Source organism: Balaenoptera musculus, chromosome X (assembly GCF_009873245.2).
Source record: "Balaenoptera musculus isolate JJ_BM4_2016_0621 chromosome X, mBalMus1.pri.v3, whole genome shotgun sequence".
Lineage (NCBI taxonomy): Eukaryota > Metazoa > Chordata > Mammalia > Artiodactyla > Balaenopteridae > Balaenoptera > Balaenoptera musculus.
The window spans coordinates 108,967,603-108,988,805 of NC_045806.1; the positions used below are offsets into that span (position 1 = coordinate 108,967,603).

Here is a 21,203-nt window from a genome sequence, read left to right on the forward strand (position 1 = left end):
GAAAGGTTTTTATCTTTTATGAAAATCCATATACAAGTTCAAGCATTAGTTTTCCATGTAATAACTTGATTTGTTTTTTATGTCATGATCACCATTTGCAAATTTTGTTATATAAGCCCGATATATATGAAATGGTATAACCATGTCTCTAGAAAATGGCATAGCCATGTCTAAATTATGCTAGCATTTAGTGCTCTTTAAGCTGTTCCCTCTCATGCCGGTTTCCAAAAGATATGAGTGAAGAGAACGAAAGCCCAGTCATGACTCCACTAACTTATATAACTTGTGCAAGGTACAATCTTTCCATGCCTTTGCCCATCTGCAAAGCAAGGCTACAATATTCATCCATTCAATACACATTTTCTGAGAACCTTTGTTACATACTCTGTAGTACTAGGTCTTATGGATACAAGAGTGAACAAAAAAGGATACACTCTGTGAAGCCTACAATCTAATGTCCTATTTAATTGATGATAAAATCAGAAAAGAAAGGAGGCCTTAAAAATAAATCATGCAGGGAGTTTCAAGATGGTGGAAGAGTAAGAGGTGGAGATCACCTTTCTCCTCACAAATACATCAGAAATACATCTACATGTGGAACAACTCCTACAGAACACCTACTAAACGCTGGCAGAAGACCTCAGACCTGCCAAAAGGCAAGACACTCCCCATGTACTTGGGTAGGGCAAAAGAAAAAAGAAAAAACAGAGACAAAAGAATAGGGACGGGACCTGCACCAGTGGGAAGGAGCTGTGAAGGAGGAAAGGTTTCCACCCACTAGAAGCCCCTTCGCGGGCGGAGACTGCGGGTGGCGGAGGGGGAAAGCTTCCGAGCCATGGAGGAGAGCGCAGCCACAGGGGTGCGGAGGGCAAAGCGGAGAGGTTCCCGCACAGAGGATCGCTGCCGACCAGCACTCACCAGCGCGAGAGGCTTGTCTGCTCACCCGCCGGGGCGGGCGGGGCTGGGAGCTGAGGCTCCGCCAGGGAGAGGACTGGGGTTGGCGGCATAAACACAGCCTGAAGGGGGCTAGTGCGCCACAGCTAGCCGGGAGGGAGTCCGGGGAAAAGTCTGCAGCTGTCTCTTTTTGAATTATGGTTTTCTCAGGGTATATGCCCAGTAGTGGGATTGCTGGGTCATATGGTAGTTCTATTTTTAGTTTTTTAAGGAGCCTTCATACTGTTCTCCATAGTGGCTGTATCAATTTACATTCCCACCAACAGTGCAAGAGGGTTCCCTTTCAGAGCCCATATTCTTAAATGTGACATTATACCACCTCGCCACCTTAACCCAGGTTATCTTATTAAATCAGTGTTAACTACTGCAATAGTCTTAACCAGTCTATGTGCCTCATGTAGCTACAACTCACCTTGTATACCCCTCCAAACTGATCTTCTTTCAGTACCCTTGATTCTACACAAAACCCCAGTGGCTTTCCCAACATCCTCAAATTAAAATTAAGTCCAAGTTCCCCAGCCTTTTTCAAGGATTCCGCAATCTGGATCTCAGCTCAAAACTATTTCCCCAGACTCTGAACTTAATGCTATGTTACATGAACTTCATGCTCCATTCAAACTGTACTACTTGTCATTCATTGTGTATGTCTTCTGCTTTTTTCCTGTCTGCCTTTTTATTCATGCTACTTCTTCCAACTAAAATGCCCCGTGCCTCTTCTTATAAGTAGAAACCTTTCTTTCTTTTGAAATCAGTAACTCTCATTGCACTTATTACAAACCTCCTTGCATTAATTTCTGTAGTTATTTATGTTCACACCTTACTGTAAATGGTACATTCCTTGAAGGTTGGTACCAAGCCTTCTTCATCACTGTCATCTTTATAGGACTTGCTACATTGTGTTATACATAATAGATGTACAATAAATAGTTAAAGAATGAACACTGCATTTTAACAAAATATTAACCACAAAATTTATTGCTTTGTAAAATTACAAGTATGAAAACTCCCATATACAGAAAATAACCAATTTTCTGTTTAAATTTGAGATCCACCCAAGGTAAGAAAAAAGCACCTCGGATCTTTACAGTCATACAGTTAATTTAAGAACCAAACACAAAACTGTGTTTGACAATAGTGAGGTAAAAATCAAATTAAATTCTCATCTTTACAAATCCTTTTCATTACTATAAAAATTTTTAGTACAGGTTAATACCTAAATATAGTTTATCAGAAACTTCTAATGCCTTGAATTTAGTAATATTTTAAAAATAGCACTAATATATTTTAAAAATGGAATCAAACTTTCCTCTGCCTATGAGCTATTTGTCTATCACCCACATACTCCACATATGTCACTTTCAATATTAATTTACTCAACAAATATTTATGGAATGCCTATGATGTGCCAGGCACTATTCAATACCCAGCAAATGTCTGGCATAGCTCAGTATCTGAACTCCACACATTCTAGTGAGAAGATATAGACAATAAACAAGAGGGTGAAATATACAATGTACAATACATTGAACAGTAAAAGGCTGCCATGGGGCTTCCCTGGTGGCGCAGTGGTTGACAATCTGCCCGCCAATGCAGGGGACACGGGTTCGAGCCCTGGTCTGGGAAGATCCCACATGCCACGGAGCAACTGGGCCCGTGAGCCACAATTACTGAGCCTGCGCGTCTGGAGCCTGTGCTCCGCAACAAGAGAGGCCGCGATAGTGAGAGGCCCGCGCACCGTGATGAAGAGTGGCCCCCGCTTGCCGCAACGAGAGAGAAGCCCTCGCACGGAAATGAAGACCCAACACAGCCATAAATAAATAAATAAATAAATAAAATTAAAAAACAAAAAAGAATATCCTTATCATCTAAGGATAAAGACCATTTAAAAAAAAAAAGAGAGAATAGGGACGGCACCTGCACCAGTGGGAGGGAGCTGTGAAGGAGGAAAGATTTCCACGAACTACGAAGGACCTTCGCGGGCAGAGACTGTGGGTGGTAGAGGGGGGAAGCTTCGGAGCCGCTGAGGAGAGCGCAGCAACAGGGGTGCGGAGGGCAAAGCGGAGAGATTCCCGCACGGAGGCTCGGCGCCGAGCAGCACTCACCAGCCCGAGAGGCTCGTCTGCTCACCCGCCAGGGCGGGCGGGGCTGGGAGCTGAGGCTCGGGCTTCGGTTGGATCCCAGGGAGAGGGCTGGGGTTGGCGGCGTGAACACAGCCTGAAGGGGTTAGTGCACCACAGCTAGCCGGGAGGGAGTCCGGGAAAAAGTCTGCAGCTGCCGAAGAGGCAAGAGACTTTTTCTTCCCTCTTTGTTTCCTGGTGCGTGAGGAGAGGGGATTCAGAGCGCCGCCTAAACGAACTCCAGAGACGGGCGCGAGCCGCGGCTATCAGCGCGGACCCCACAGCAACAGGGGCGCAGAGGAAAAAGCGGAGAGATTCCCGCACGGAGGCTCGGCGCCGAGCAGCACTCACCAGCCCGAGAGGCTCGTCTGCTCACCCGCTGGGGCGGGCGGGGCTGGGAGCTGAGGCTCGGGCTTCGGTCGGATCGCAGGGAGAGGACTGGGGTTGGCGGCGTGAACACAGCCTGAAGGGGTTAGTGCACCACAGCTGGCTGGGAGGGAGACCGGGAAAAAGTCTGCAGCTGCCGAAGAGGCAAGGGACTTTTTCTTGCTTCTTTGTTTCGCGGCGCGCAAGGAGAGGGGATTCAGAGCGCCGCCTAAACGAACTCCAGAGACTGGCGCGAGCCGCGGCTATCAGCGCGGACCCCAGAGGCGGGCGCGAGCCGCGGCTAACAGCGCAGAATCCAGAGACAGGCGCGAGCCGCGGTTATCAGCGCGGACCCCAGAGACGGGCGTGAGACACTGGGGCTGCTGCTGCCGCCTCCAAAAATCCTGTGTGTGAGCACAGGTCACTATCCACACCGCCCCTCCCGGGAGCCTGTGCAGCCCGCCACTGCCAGGGTCCCGTGATCCAGGGACAACTTCCCCGGGAGAACGCACTGCGCGCCTCAGGCTGCTGCAACGTCACGCCGGCCTCTGACGCCGCAGGCTCGCCCCGCCTCCTCTATACCCCTCCCTCCCCGCGGCCTGGGTGAGCCAGAGCCCCCGAAGCAGCTGCTCCTTTAACCCCGTCCTGTCTGGGCGGGGAACAGACAACCTCAGGCGACCTACACGCAGAGGCGGGTCCAAATCCAAAGCTGAACCCCGGGAGCTGTGCGAACAGAGAAGAGAAGGGGAAATCTCTCCCAGTAGCATCAGAAGCAGTGGATTAAAACTCCACAAACAACTTGATGTGCCTGCATCTGTTGAATACCTGAATAGACAACGAATCATCCCAAATTCAGGAGGTGGACTTTGGGAGCAGGATATATTAATTTTTCCCCTTTTCCTTTTTTGTGAGTGTATATGTATATGCTTCTGGGTGAGATTTTGTCTGTATAGCTTTGCTTTATAATAGCTTTATTTTACTTCACTATATTATAGCCTCTTTCTTTCTTTCTTTCTTTCTATTTTTTCTCCCTTTTACTCTGAGCCGTGTGGACGAAAGGCTCTTGGTGCTCCAGCCAGGCATCAGGGCCGTACCTCTGAGGTGGGAGAGCCAACTTCAGGACACTGGTCCACAAGAGACCTCCCAGCTCCACGTAATACCAAACGGCAAAAATCTCTCAGAGATCTCCATCTCAACATCAAGACCCAGCGTCACTCAATGACCAGCAAGCTACAGTGCTGAACACCCTATGCCAAACAACTAGCAAGACAGGAACACAGCCCCATCCATTAGCAGAGAGGCTGCCTAAAAGCATAATAAGGCCACAGACACCCCAAAATACACCACCAGACGTGGACGTGCCCACCAGAAATACAAGATCCAACCTCATCCACTAGAACTCAGGCACTAGTTCCCTCCACCAGGAAGCCTTCACAACCCACTGAACCAACCTTAGCCACTGGGGACAGATACCAAAAACAACGGGAACTACGAACCTGCAGCCTGTGAAAAGGAGACCCCAAACACAGTAAGATAAGCAAAATGAGACAACAGAAAAACACACAGCAGATGAAGGAACAGGGTCAAAACACACCAAACTTAACAAATGAAGAGGAAATAGGTAGTCTACCTGAAAAAGAATTCAGAATAATGATAGTAAGGATGATCCAAAATCTGGGAAATAGAATAGACAAAATGCAAGAAACATTTAACAAGGACGTAGAAGAACTAAAGAGGAACCAAGCAACGATGAAAAACACAATAAATGAAATTAAAAATACTCTAGATGGGATCAATAGCAGAATAACTTAGGCAGAAGAAAGGATAAGTGACCTGGAAGATAAAATGGTGGAAATAACTACTGCAGAGCAGGATAAAGAAAAAAGAATGAAAAGAACTGAGGACAGTCTCAGAGACCTCTGGGACAACATTAAACACACCAACATTCGAATTATAGGGGTCCCAGAAGAAGAAGAGAAAAAGAAAGGGACTGAGAAAATATTTGAAGAGACTATAGTTGAAAACTTCCCTAATATGGGAAAGGAAATAGTTAACCAAGTCCTGGAAGCACAGAGAGTCCCATACAGGATAAACCCAAGGAGAAACACGCCAAGACACATATTAATCAAACTGTCAAAAATTAAATATAAGGAAAACATATTAAAAGCAGCAAGGGAAAAAAAACAAATAACACACAAGGGAATCCCCATAAGGTTAACATCTGATCTTTCAGCAGAAACTCTGCAAGCCAGAAGGGAGTGGCAGGATATACTTAAAGTGATGAAGGAGAAAAACCTACAACCAAGATTACTCTACCCAGCAAGGATCTCATTCAGATTTGATGGAGAAATTAAAACCTTTACAGAAAAGCAAAAGCTGAGAGAGTTCAGCACCACCAAACCAGCTTTACAACAAATGCTAAAGGAACTTCTCTAGGCAAGAAACACAAGAGAAGGAAAACACCTACAATAACAAACCCAAAACATTTAAGAAAATGGGAATAGGAACATACATATCGATAATTACCTTGAATGTAAATGGATTAAATGCTCCCACCAAAAGACACAGGCTGGCTGAATGGATACAAAAACAAGACCCATATATATGCTGTCTACAAGAGACCCACTTCAGACCTAGAGACACATACAGACTGAAAGTGAGGGGATGGAAAAAGATATTCCATGCAAATGGAAATCAAAAGAAAGCTGGAGTACCAATTCTCGTATCAGACAAAATGGACTTTAAAATAAAGACTATTACAAGAGACAAAGAAGGACACTATATAATGATCAAGGGATCGATCCAAGAGGAAGGTATTACAATTGTAAATATTTATGCACCCAACATAGGAGCACCTCAATACATAAGGCAAATACTAACAGCCATAAAAGGGGAAATCGACAGCAACACAATCATAGTAGGGGACTTTAACACCCCACTTTCACCAATGGACAGATCATCCAAAATGAAAATAAATAAGGAAACACAAGCTTTAAATGATACATTAAACAAGATGGACTTAATTGATATTTATAGGACATTCCACCCAAAAACAACAGAATACACATTTTTCTCAAGTGCTCATGGAACATTCTCCAGGATAGATCATATCTTGGGTCACAAATCAAGCCTTGGTAAATTTAAGAAAATTGAAATCGTATCAAGTATCTTTTCCGACCACAACGCTATGAGACTAGATATCAATGACAGGAAAAGATCTGTAAAAAATACAAACACATGGAGGCTACACAATACACTACTTAATAACGAAGTGATCACTGAAGAAATCAAAGGGGAAATCAAAAAATACCTAGAAACAAATGACAATGGAGATACGACGACCCAAAACCTATGGGACGCAGCAAAAGCAGTGCTAAGAGGGAAGTTTATAGCAATACAAGCCTACCTCAAGAAACAGGAAACATCTCGAATAAACAACCTAACCTTGCACCTAAAGCAATTAGAGAAAGAAGAACAAAAAACCCCCAAAGCCAGCAGAAGGAAAGAAATCATAAAGATTAGGTCAGAAATAAATGAAAAAGAAATGAAGGAAACAATAGCAAAAAACAATGAAACTAAAAGCTGGTTCTTTGAGAAGATAAACAAAATTGATAAACCATTAACCAGACTCATCAAGAGAAAAAGGGAGAAGACTCAAATCAATAGAATTAGAAATGAAAAAGGAGAAGTAACCACTGACACTGCAGAAATACAAACGATCATGAGAGATTACTACAAGCAACTCTATGCCAATAAAATGGACAACCTGGAAGAAATGGACAGATTCTTAGAAATGCACAAACTGCCGAGACTGAACCAGGAAGAAATAGAAAATATGAACAGACCAATCACAAGCACTGAAATTGAAACTGTGATTAAAAACCTTCCAACAAACAAAAGCCCAGGACCAGATGGCTTCACAGGCGAATTCAATCAAACATTTAGAGAAGAGCTAACACCTATCCTTCTCAAACTCTTCCAAAATATTGCAGAGGGAGGAACACTCCCAAACTCATTCTACAAGGCCACCATCACCCTGATACCAAAACCAGACAAAGATGTCACAAAGAAAGAAAACTACAGGCCAATATCACTGATGAACATAGATGCAAAAATCCTCAACAAAATACTCGCAAACAGAATCCAACAGCACATTAAAAGGATCATACACCATGATCAAGTGGGGTTTATCCCAGGAATGCAAGGATTCTTCAACATACGCAAATCAATCAATGTGATACACCATATTAACAAATTGAAGGAGAAAAACCATATGATCATCTCAATAGATGCAGAGAAAGCTTTCGACAAAATTCAACACCCATTTATGATAAAAGCCCTGCAGAAAGTAGGCATAGAGGGAACTTTCCTCAACATAATAAAGGCCATATATGACAAACCCACATTGGCCAACATTGTCCTCAATGGTGAAAAACTGAAACCATTTCCACTAAGATCAGGAACAAGACAAGGTTGCCCACTCTCACCACTATTATTCAACATAGTTTTGGAAGTGTTAGCCACAGCAATCAGAGAAGACAAAGAAATAAAAGGAATCCAAATCGGAAAAGAAGAAGTAAAGCTGTCACTATTTGCAGATGACATGATACTATACATAGAGAATCCTAAAGATGCTACCAGAAAACTCCTAGAGCTAATCAATGAATTTGGTAAAGTAGCAGGATACAAAATTAATGCACAGAAATCTCTTGCATTTCTATACACTAATGACGAAAAATCTGAAAGTGAAATTAAGAAAACACTCCCGTTTACCATTGCAACAAAAAGAATAAAATATCTAGGAATAAACCTACCTAAGGAGACAAAAGACCTGTATACAGAAAATTGTAAGACACTGATGAAGAAATTAAAGATGATACAAATAGATGGAGAGATATACCATGTTCCTGGATTGGAAGAATCAACATTGTGAAAATGACTCTACTACCCAAAGCAATCTACAGATTCAATGCAATCCCTATCAAACTACCACTGGCATTTTTCACAGAACTAGAACAAAAAATTTCACAATTTGTATGGAAACACAAAAGACCCCGAATAGCCAAAGCCATCTTGAGAACGAAAAATGGAGCTGGGGGAATCAGGCTCCCTGACTTCAGACTATATTACAAAGCTTCAGTAATCAAGACAGTTTGGTACTGGCACAAAAACAGAAATATAGATCAGTGGCACACGATAGAAAGCCCAGAGATAAACCCACACACATATGGTCACCTTATCTTTCATAAAGGAGGCAAGCATATGCAGTGGAGAAAAGACAGCCTCTTCAATAAGTGGTGCTGGGAAAACTGGACAGCTACATGTAAAAGTATGAAATTAGAACACTCCCTGACACCATGCACAAAAATAAACTCAAAATGGATTAAAGACCTAAGTGTAAGGGCAGACACTATCAAACTCTTAGAGGAAAACATAGGCAGAACACTCTATGACATACATCACAGCATGATCCTTTTTGACCCAGCTCCCAGAAGAATGGAAATAAGAACACAAATAAACAAATGGGACCTAATGAAACTTAAAAGCTTTTGCACAGCAAAGGAAACCATAAACAAGACCAAAAGACAACCCTCAGAATGGGAGAAAATATTTGCAAATGAAGCAACTGACAAAGGATTAATCTCCAAGATTTACAAGCAGCTCATGCAGCTCAATAACAAAAAAACGAACAACCCAATCCAAAAATGGGCAGAAGACCTAAATAGACATTTCTCCAAAGAAGATATACAGATGGCCTACAGACACATGAAAGAATGCTCAACATCATTAATCATTAGAGAAATGCAAATCAAAACTACAATGAGATATCATCTCACACCGGTCAGAATGGCCATCATCAAAAAATCTAGAAACAATAAATGCTGGAGAGGGTGTGGAGGAAAGGGAACACTCTTGCACTGTTGGTGGGAATGTAAACTGATACAGCCACTATGGAGAACAGTATGGAGGTTCCTTAAAAAACTACAAATAGAACTACCATACGACCCAGCAATCCCACTACTGGGCATATACCCTGAGAAAACCATAGGTCAAAAAGAGTCATGTACCAAAATGTTCATTGCAGCTCTATTTACAATAGCCAGGACATGGAAGCAACCTAAATGTCCATCGACAGATGAATGGATAAAGAAGATGTGGCACATATATACAATGGAATATTACTCAGCCATAAAAAGAAATGAAATGGAGGTATTTGTAATGAGGTGGATGGAGTTAGAGTCTGTCATACAGAGTGAAGTAAGTCAGAAAGAGAAAAACGAATACAGTATGCTAACACATATATACGGAATCTAAGGGAAAAAAAAAAAGGCCATGAAGAACCTAGTGGCAAGACGGGAATAAAGACACAGACCTACCAGAGAATGGACTTGAGGATATGGGGAGGGGGTGGGGTGAGATGTGACAGGGTAAGAGAGTGTCATGGACATATATACACTACCAAATGTAAAATAGATAGCTAGTGGGAAGCAGCCGCATAGCACAGGGAGATCAGCTTGGTGCTTTGTGACCACCTAGAGGGGTGGGATGGGGAGGGTGGGAGGGAGGGAGATGCAAGAGGGAAGAGAAATGGGAACATATTGTATATGTATAACTGATTCACTTTGTTATAAAGCAGAAGCTAACACACCATTGTAAGGCAATTATACTTCAATAAAGATGTTTAAAAAAAAAAAAAAGCTGCCATGAAGTAAAAACAAAACAAGAAAGGGAGATAGGGAGTGCTGGGGGTGGGGCCTGGGGAAAGGATGCTACTTTAAATGGGGCGGTCCAGGAAAGGCTCACTCATTGGAGGAGAGACCTAAAGGAGCTACCTAAAGGTAGCTACCATGGGAGCTAGCTACCCATGCAGATATCTGGGGAAGAGGAAATGAGGCAAAAGGAATAATAAATACAAAGGTCCTGAGACACAGCATCCCCTCTTCTACTTTTCCACTAACCCAAAGCATCAAAACAAGTATTGGCTAAACTTAAAGTCTATGTCTTAGCCTCCTGCTACAAAGATCTTGACACTGGTATTTCAAATAGCAATGAGAACTTAAACAAAGGAATATGGAGTGAAAATGAATTAGAAGAATGTGAAAAAAATGGTGCTTAGTGGATTCTGAGCTAAGTGTGTGTGGTATAACCAAAATGAATTATCAATGCCTTTAGAAATGTTCACAACAATTCCTCTGAACAGTAAACAAGTTGTGTACTTTTATTTCAAAAATTAAAAAGCCCCAAGGATTATGAAGGCTATATATTGATCACAACCAAAGTAGTGTTAGTCACTTTACTAGGCATCTTAAAAGTCTTTTAAATTTTCAAATATTGCTGGAGAGCCTTATTTTTTTAATTTTATAATGCAAATTCATGGAAGTTTCACCTTAATGCCTGACATCACTGAAACAAGTTTAGCTAGAGAATATAGGCAATCCCCTCTTTGAGCTAAGGATATAAAGTACAGAACTCTATTATGTCTAGTAGCAATCATTTCATTTTCCAAACTAGGCACTCCAGCATCAGGTTAAAAAGCTACTATAATTTTTCAATAGAGAGAATGAAAAAAGATCGAGTAGTTACCTGAGAGTTCCAGAATGCTTCTTAAAAATATAAAACCGTTTAGTTGGCTGGTCGCTATGAGAGCTGGAGAGACAAAAGACAAATGAGATTTTATTATACAATAAGCCATTAATTAATTTTATGACCAGTTTTCAAGCCTATGCTTAGTTTCTTAGTTTTGAATAAAAGACCATGATTTAAATTATAAAGCTCTATTAGCATCTCTGTTTAATTCAAGATTTTTATCTTACGTTTCATTTTCCCTGTGTGTTTTCTAACAACATATTTCCCTGAGAATATTCTTAAATGATCATACCTCACCATTATTAAAAAAAAAAACCTTTAGAGTTAAAAATGCAAAGAGCATCAAATTAATGTTTTCAACTGTTAAGAGTTGAGAACAACTTAAAAGGTATTGGCTAATAATGTATTTTGCTGTAATATAAATTGTTATGAATAATAATTATTACTTTCTAATCTTGATATACTTAGCCCAGGGGACCAATCTGAATGATCCTGGAAGTAAATGTTTCTTGGGCTAAATGACATTACTTACCATCAGTAAAATGAAACATTTAAAGAATCTTTTGCAATTACTAGGAGAGCTTTTAAAGAACGCGAATTAAAAGCAGAGCTCATGAGTTAAAACAATACTTTCTCTACGCACAGAACAGAAAACCACTAACCAAATTTTGTAGCCAATGCTAATAGCTTTTATACCCCCTTTTAAACTGATAGGGAAAGCTTTCCTGTATTAGAAAGTCAGGCAGAATTAGCTGGGATTAGTGTAGCACAGTATTACTCAAACTGTGGTCCATAGACCAGCAGCATCCGTATCACCTGGGAGCTTATTAGGAATACAAAGTCTCAGCTCCCACTCCAGACCTACTGAATTAATCTCTGGTGGTGGAGCCCAGAAATCAGTTTCAACAAGTTTTTCAGACGATTCTTACGCAAGATAAAGTTTGAAAAGTACTAGCCCTAGCTTGCACTGACAGACCCAAACCAGACAACACATCAAGTCAATGGTTACCCTTAGACACACAGTAACTATCATCAGCATACCATGTATATACATCGGCAAAGAATGGCTACCTATAATCCCAAGAAAAAATCCTCAGAATAGGTGCTATGGTGAATACAAAGAACTGCTCTCTCAAGTAGGTAAGACATAGACACATATTTAATATGAGGCAGAACAGCTGAGTAGTACAGAACTCAAAAAGAAACAACTGATTCCTACGAGTGGCTGTGGTGATCAGATACTTCACAGAAGGTAAAATGAAAGGGAAGGAGAAGGGCATTCCAAAGAATAAGGAAAAGTCACTTTAGATATTGAATATGGGACAAACTATACATTGGGGAAGATTAATTAATCTGGGAGGCTTGACTTCTCTATGATTACAGAGTTGGTATGGGCTGAGAATAAAGATACTCAACCTCTGAGAAAAATGAAGCTTCTGTATGTACAGAGCTTAATCCTATAACAAAAGTCCACATGGGTCGGAGTGAGGGTATCCAATTAACGGGGAGGTACTTGAGGCAACCAGGGAAGCAAGGCACCAATGAAGTAGGGGAAACACAGAGAGAGCTTCAAGGCCCTTAGAAGAGCAGAAGTGGAAGATTTCAGTTCTACATGAGGCTGACGATGAGTAAGCAATCAGTGTGCGTGACGACAATGCAGTGCAGGGTTGGGGCTAACTGGAAATTAGAAAAAGGCTATGAAGGAAGCCTGGAGCCAATTGGGAATATTTTGGGATAGAATGGGGTTAGAGGTCCTACAGGACAGTTGAGGGGCCTATGGAAAATGGGAAAGGAGAGGACAGAATGATCCATGGGTTTAAGAAACACCAAAGATAATTTCCAATTTAATCTCTTGGAAATTAGGGGCAGAATTAAAGCCCCATTGGGGCAGCCATGTGTTTGGCACAGAATAAGAGACCAGCATTCTCCCCAGCAGTATACTGAGAGAGAGGGTGGCTGTGGTCTGGTTTGGAACAACTGAGGTATGGGTGCAGAACCACTGCAGTAGTTGTGAGGCAGAGTGGTAAATTACAGAAGATGGACTTTCAGGAAGCCATGATGAATGGTGGCAGATCAAGAGAACTCCACAGGCTTCAGAAACTTAAAGTGTATTATTTCCAGGTGATGCTCCACATTTATGGAAATAATGCATGGAGACAGACTGAGCTTAAAGGGTATTGGGGTGATAAGAGTTTGGATCCCAGACAGACAAAAATGTTTGACTTATTTGTGTCCTATATAAATGCCAGTGAGTTAAAGGTGAAAATATCTATCAAATAGTTAGAGATGAAGAGTTGGATCTCAGGAAAACTCAGCATTGAAATTGAAGGATTTACAGTTGAAAGGTAAAAGATAAAACTCTGAGTGGTTGAAGTACCAAGAAAAGAAACGTAAAGAGGCAAGAAGAGCTGAAGAAAGAAAAGGTAATGAAACAGAGGAGTAGCAAACAAGAAAAAAATGGTGGTAATAGTTTAAGAGAAGTTGAGAAGAGTTTCAAAAGTGAGTGATCGAAAGTATCAAATACTCTAAAGAAGTCATGGAGGAGTAAGAATGAAAAGCAGTGAGTACACTGAGTGATTAGGACATGACTGATAACCTTCAAAGGGGCAGCTTGAACTGATAGATGGGGGTGATACTCAAATTACAAAGGGTAAAGAAATGACAAACAAGATAGTAAAGAATACTCTTTACAAATGTTGACAGTAAAAGGAAGATAAGAAAATATGCAAAGTAAAGGCAAATCTCCCTCATCCTAAAAAAGAAAAAAATACCTGAAAATATTTGCAGGCAGAAGGAATGTGGTAGAGAGAAAAAGATGAAATGAAGGTGCATAAGATTATGGAGGAAATGGAGGAGATGAGGGGCAGGATTAACTTTGAAAAAGAGGACATATCTTTTTCTGAGATTAATGTCTGGATGAAGGAAAAAAAAACGAGGTAGAAAGAGGTTAACCTTGGGAAAAATGAAAAGGATGACCTCTGAGTAACTAGTAGGCAAAGTTAACAACTGAGAGACTAGAATAAAATCTTGACAGTACTGAAAAGGATTTAAACATGTGGTAGATAAAAACAAAGAGGTATTTTTAAAAAGACAGGACCACATTAAAGTTAAAGATCAGGAATTCAGAGCTGACTGAATCAAGCACAGTTTGGTGGTCTAGAATTGAGCATAGAGGAATATCAAAAAGGATAAGAGAGTCAAGGATAGCAAGGTTAAGCATGATTGAAGATGTAAAGGATTCTAGAACAAAAAACAAAGCAACATTCAAAACAGATGAACTTGAGGGTGAAGCTGACTATACGATTGGATTGGTGATGCTGGACTGGAAAGAGGGGTCAAGACTGAAAGTCCTGGGGTAATGAGATTTCAAAACGAATGAATATTGTATATGATGAGGTAAAATTGGATGGTGGTAAAGAAGGGGGTACAACACCTCAGAGGTGGATGTGAAGTGCTGGCATTAAAGAAGTTAAGGCAACATGATGACAGGCTGATCATCAAGGGGAAAAAAAACCAACTGAGAGCTAAGTTCTGAAGGCATTAAAAAATGTGGGCAAATCCTTGAAAGTGGTAGTTAACTATGACCATAAAGTAATGTAGAGGTCTTGTTATGATTTGCAAGAAAACCACTTTTATTGGTTATACCTTATTTCTGACTGAAAATAAATGGAACTACCTCAATCTGAATAATCAACTTAGTATATTTATATCTGAATAATTTTTGTCTATTAAAAAAAATCTATCCCGGAGGCATAAGTACCAATGAGGTTCAAATGAAAGTAATGTGGGCTCTGAAGTCTTTCTCTAGCAATAGAGTACATGGTAGGTGCTCAAATAATGTAAACAGAATTGATATATGAAAAGAAATTCCAACAGTAGCGTCATGACCGGAATATCCCTGTACTCCCTCGTTTCACATTCATCAAATGAATGCAAAGATAGATGGCTTGAAAGACAAATGGACAGACGGATGAGAGAGAGAGAGAGCGAGCGTGAGAGAGCGAGCATGTGAGCACCGATGACGTTCCTGGCGTCTCTGACAAAGCTGAAGTCTCTAAAAGTTGACTGCTTTGAAGTGCATAACACTCACGTGGTTACATGTATTTATTTGATAAATATTTTGGAAACATTTAAAATTTTATGGACCACTTTTTGAAAGACTTCAAAAAATAATTTCCCTAACAAACCTATTCTAATTTCATTAGTCTAACTGTTCTTGAAATTTTTGTTCCACTGATTTCATGAGTTATTATGCTGGAAAACAGTACTGGGTAATATCCTAGAAGTTCCCTGTTGCTAGATCTTTTTAGATCCTTGATGTGACAAACTGGCTTTGTTTTCAAAAACCAAATATCTTGAATGGCAGTTTTGACTGGCAGTGTACATGTTTAACTCACCTCACCATATGATTTACAAAGGCTTTGTTACAGTTTGTTTTGTATCTGCAAAAATTACAGTGCATATACATTGAAAAGTGGCTTGCAAAATCTTTTATTCCGGAACGACACTCAATGCACTTGTGAACTCCCTGAAGACACCTTATGGAGACAGAAAAAAATGATAAAAATATATTGTAAAACAAAAAAATAAGGTAAAGCCTTATTAATGTTTTATTAATTGAAGCCAAGGTGTTTAAATTAAATCTTTAAATAGAGACTTATAATTTGAAAATCTGCTTGGAAACAACAGGCTAGAATAAGTAAAAAAGTCTAATACCAGTTAATGTTTCCTTGGAATAAAAAGGATCACGTTAACAATTCAACTATCACAAGATATAAGCATAAAATATAAGATTAGTGTAAAAGATGACAATTATACAATAAACTCAGTAATTCAAGTTCTGTTCAGCAGTTGTAAAAAGTACCTTTTTATTATCTTCTTGGCCTTCATGCCAGATAAGTGACTATCATGTAAATGTGCATATCTAGTGATATGCTAAGCTATATTAAAATAACCTTTAATATTTAATATTAAATTAGGATTGTAGATCAGGAATAAAAGATATTACCTTAAGTTCTTCAAAGCTATGCTGATTTTATTCTTCCTGTTGCGCTCTTGCTTTTGCTTGTAATAGGTTTTTGCTTTATATTCAAATGCACCTCCACCTTGCTTACTTGCAGTGGACGTAGCTGCACAAGGCTTTCTTGTCTTATATTTACTTTCATTAGCTCTTGTAGGATTTTCAGCAGTTGTACTTGTAGACCTTGGAGGTGAGACCTGAAGAGAAGTGCTTGGAGTATCCTTGGAAGATGTAGTTGATGACCCTGAATGAGGAGGTCCAACTGAAGCTCGAATAGTAACCTATAAAAATGAAGGCAATATACATTTTTAGAAAATTAAGCATCACATTAATATTAAAAAGATCACACATTATGCAGGCCATAACTGGTTTTTGACAAGGATGCCAAAACAATTCAGTGAGGGAAACAACAGTATTATCAACAAATGGTGCTGGGACAACTGGATATCTACATGCAAAAGAATGAATTTGGACCCCTACCCTCATACTAAATACAAAACTTAACTCAAAATGTATCAAAGACCAGACTGTAAGAGCTAAAACTCTAAAACTCTTAGAAGAAAACACAGGAGTAAATCTTCATGACCTTGGGTTAGGCAATGATTTCTTAAATATGATACTGAAAGCACAAGCAACCAAAGAAAGAATAGATAAATGGACTTGGTAAAAATTAAAACTTTTGTGCTTTGAAGGACACTATTAAGAAAGTTAAAAGATAACCACAGAATGAGAGAAAATATTTGCAAATCATATCTCTAATAAGGGACTTGTATACAGAATATATAAAGAACTCTTACAACTCAATAAAAAGACAAATAACCCAATTAACAAATGGGCAAATGATCTGAATAGACATTTCTTCAAAGAAGATATACACATGAAATAAGCACATGAAAAGATGCTCAACATCATTAGTCATTAAGGAAATGCAAATCAAAACTCCAGTAATGTATCACCTCAGACCAACTAAATGACTATAATGAAAAAGACAGGTAGCAGCACGTGCTGACAGGATGTGGAGAAATTGCAGCCCTCATATATTGCTGGTGGGAACGTACAGTGGTGCAGTAGCTTTGGAAAACAGTTTGGCAGTTCTTCAAAATGTTAAACGTAAGAATTATTATATAATCCTAGGTGTTCCACTCCTAGAAATTCTACTCGAGAGAAATGTACACACAAAAACTTGTACATGAATTTTCATGAGAGCATTATTCATTACAGCCAAAAAGTGGAAACAACCCAAATGCTCATCAACTTATGAGTGAATAAATAAAATATGGTATATCCATACAATGGAATAATATTCAGCCATAAAAAAGAATAAAGTACTGATACACAAGTACTAATACAGCCTTAAAAAGGAACGAAGTACTGATACAAGCTACAATATGGATGAACCTCAGAAACATTATGCTAAGTGAAAGAAACCAGTCATAAAAGACCACATATTGTATGATTCCATTTGTATGAAATGTCCAGAATAGGAAAACCAACAGGGATGGAAAACAGATTAAAGTTTGCCTGTTGCTGGTGGAGGGGAAATTGGGAGTGACTACTAATGGATATGGGGTCTCTTTAGGGGGTGATAAAATGTTCTAAAATAGATTGTAGTGATGTTTTCACAACTCTGTGAATATGCTAAAAACCACTGAATTGTATACTTTAAATGGGTGAATCATATGGTATATGAATTACATGTCAATAAAGCTGTTACCAAAAAAAAAATCACTGCAATACAAAAAGTTAAACATCAGAGTATAAACTACAATCAGGTAAGTCTCGCATTTATTCTAAATGGTCATACCAATTAAATGAAATTTACCTCAGTATTTATTTACTGTTGTAATACTAGTTTTGTATTGATAGCATTTATATGTTAACACAGATAGTAATGGGTCAAAAGAGCACATTCCATGGCTATTTTATGCTCTGATATAACTAAACAGCTTTGGCAAATATAGAGGTCAAAATTTAAATCTCAAATCCTGAAATAACTCTGGAAAGGCATGCCATTACTCTTTGGTAACTATAAGACAGATCTCCAGAATCACTGTTAACACCTGAAACTTATATAATATTGTACATCAACTATACCTCAATTAAAAACAACAATGCACCCCCCCAAAAAAACCAGATCTCCAGTAAATGTGACCTTCTCTCTCTGGGGGTTCTTCGGGCAAAGGTTACTACTGTGGAGGTTACATCAATTCATCATACAGCATGGAGAATTTAATAATATTCAGAATTTTCTTAGAGGGAACTAATATAAAATTTCTCATTTAATATTCAGAAAAAGAAATGTCTGATTATACCCATTGGTTGATAATGAAAAACAGTCACCTATATATTTGGTATCATACAAAAAGCACTGAACTAGGAGTCAAAAGACCTGAGGTTAAATTTCAGTACTACCTCTTCCTAGCCATGTGACCCTGAGTAAGTAACTTATCCTCTCTAAGCCTCATCTGTAATATGGGAATAATACCTGCGTTCTCTACCTCACTGGTTTGCTACAGGGATTAAATAATAGAATGTATGAAAAAGCACATGGAAAGCTTAATTCTGAAGTGCTAACAAGACATTTAGTATCATTTATTAATAATATCATAATTATAGTATACTAATTATTACTATTATTATTAATAAGGGAAGATACGAGAGAGGACTGCACTGCTTATGTTAGTATTCTGCGTGTCTTGTTCCAGCATGGAATGAATGGACTGCAGGGAAGGATACTGGATAGCTTCTCTCCCTCTAGAGCTTCAGAGCATTGCTTTACATTATTTTAATGAACTCAAATAGCAGACATACTCACATCAAAGTTTAGTACTCAAATATAAGTACTGAATGCTTGGGAATTATTTCACTTTGGATTGTGCATCCCTCTACTGGAGCAAATAGCCAAAAGCTGACTTTACATAAAAGAAGTCAAAGAAAACAGATGTACATAAGGCAGAGGGAAAATGAAATTTGTAGTCAGATGTGTGTTTGCTCACTTAACACTGCAATGCTAATCAAGAGAATTTGCTTCTCTAAGAGTAGACTCAGTAATACCAACTTCAACAAACTACGGCATTCAAGGCATTATGACAGATGTTGGAGACACAAAGATAAATTAAACATGATTCCTCACCAGATGAAGCAGACATGTACGCTGCCAACTGGAAAAGCTCAAAAACAGACTACAGAATATTTTTTTTTAAAGTTAAGGTTTTTTTAAAAATAATTAATTAATTATTTTTTTTTTTTGCTGCGTTGGGTCTTTGCTGCTGTGCGGGCTTTCTCTAGTTGCGGCGAGCGGGGGCTACTCTTCGTTGCGGTGCGTGGGCTTCTCATCGCAGTGGCTTCCCTTGTTGTGGAGCACGGGCTCATAGGTGTGTGGGCTTCAGTAATTGTAGCTCACGGGCTCTAGAGCGTGGGGTCAGTAGCTGTGGCGCATAGGCTTAGCTGCTCCGCGGCATGTGGGATCTTCCCAGACCAGGGCTCGAACTCGTGTCCCCCTGCGTTGGCAGGCGGATTCTTAACCACTGCGCCACCAGGCAAGTCCCCAGACTATAGAATATTGAAACAGGGCTTCCCTGGTGGCACAGTGGTTGAGAATCTGCCTGCCAATGCAGGGGACACGAGTTCGAGCCCTGGTCTGGGAAGATCCCACATGCCGCGGAGCGACTAAGCCTGTGAGCCACAACTATTGAGCCTGCGCGTCTGGAGCCTGTGCTCTGCAACTGGAGAGGCCGCGACGGTAAGAGGCCCACGCACCGCAATGAAGAGTGGCCCCCGCTCGCTGCAACTGGAGAAAGCCCTCGCACAGAAACGAAGACCCAACACAGCCAAAAATAAATAAATAAATTTATTTTTAAAAAAAAGAATATTGAAACAACACAATGACTCAGTCTACAGTTAATATAGTTGCACTCACTGCAAAGGAATATGCTCCAATATAGCACATTCCAATCAACTCAAAAAACAATGGATAAAAAATTTTCTTTCCAAGCATAAGAATGATAAAACCTAAAATTAAAATTTTAATGACAACCAGAAGTCAATTTTTAATATTATATTGAATAGATAAAAACAGGCAGGGGTTTATTTCTATTATCATACAATGTTAAAATACAACATATTTAAAACTCACTTTTGTACCAGGAGGCAATCCTTCTAGCTCTTTAGGCTTTATAAATGTCCGATGCTGGGTCTTGTGATCCAGTTTCTCTTTGTAGGTCAAAAATTGTAGTCTGCATTTTGTACAACGATAAACTCCTTTCTTCTGTTTACAATAAATATTAGAAATAATATTAGAAAATAATTTCTACCACCACAAATCCCGAGACCTGAAATTGCTAATTCTAATAGCTAAAGAATTTTAAAACCAGAATTTTACCACATCCTATCATAAATAATTCCAAAATATTTCATTTTTTACAAGTACTTCTTGCATTAGTATTTGAGTTTCAAAAGTATTTGTTATCATACAGGCAATCAATATGATAATTATATCAATTAGATTACAATGGGACAAGTCCTATACTATTTGTAGTGTGAGTTTATCTAATTATTAATTTGAAGTATAAACTATTCAAATATATGATACCATGAAAATGAGCTATATTATATTTTTATTCTTGGAAAGATCAAATAATTTTTGTTATTTCCATTTGTTTCACAAGTTGGTAAACTGAACTTTCTAAAACCAAACAAATTTAACCAGACACTCCCAAGAAAGTTATGTTATAGAAATGGTTGTATATGTCAGTGTTTGTCCAACAGAACTTTCAACAGTGATGATAATGTGCTATACTGCACTGTCTGATATGGTATCCACTGCCACATGTGGTTATTGAGTTCTTGAAATGTGGCAAGTGCAACAGAGAAATCGATTTTTAAATTTTATTTAATTTTAATTTTAAATTAATTTAAATTTAAATAGATGCACGTGGCTAGTGACTGATATTGGACGGCATGGTTACAGAAGCATAAATCAGAACAACTGATCTGAATTTACTATTTGAGAACTCCTTGACTACGTTCCTTCTGAAACCTGGTCATATTATTACCTTACCAATAGGAAACAGGACCGAAGAGAGATGTAAGGCACTTGCTCACAGCTAGTTAGTGTTCTTTCTACTACATATTAGCAACTGCAGTTTTTTTGTATATGC

At 39.3% G+C, this 21,203-nt stretch overlaps 1 protein-coding gene across 3 annotated transcripts in view; it reads right to left on the bottom strand.

The window, feature by feature from the left end:
• Positions 1-21,203, bottom strand: part of ZNF280C (zinc finger protein 280C) — a 62,355-nt gene that overhangs the window by 2,336 nt on the left and 38,816 nt on the right. For all 3 annotated transcript variants that reach the window (XM_036841150.1, XM_036841149.1, XM_036841151.1), the window contains exons 14-17: positions 20,180-20,311; positions 16,033-16,325; positions 15,422-15,562; positions 11,022-11,084 (exon numbers count right to left, since the gene is read on the bottom strand). In XM_036841150.1, the coding sequence (XP_036697045.1) occupies positions 11,022-11,084; positions 15,422-15,562; positions 16,033-16,325; positions 20,180-20,311 (629 nt within the window). The remainder of the gene's footprint in view (positions 1-11,021; positions 11,085-15,421; positions 15,563-16,032; positions 16,326-20,179; positions 20,312-21,203) is intronic.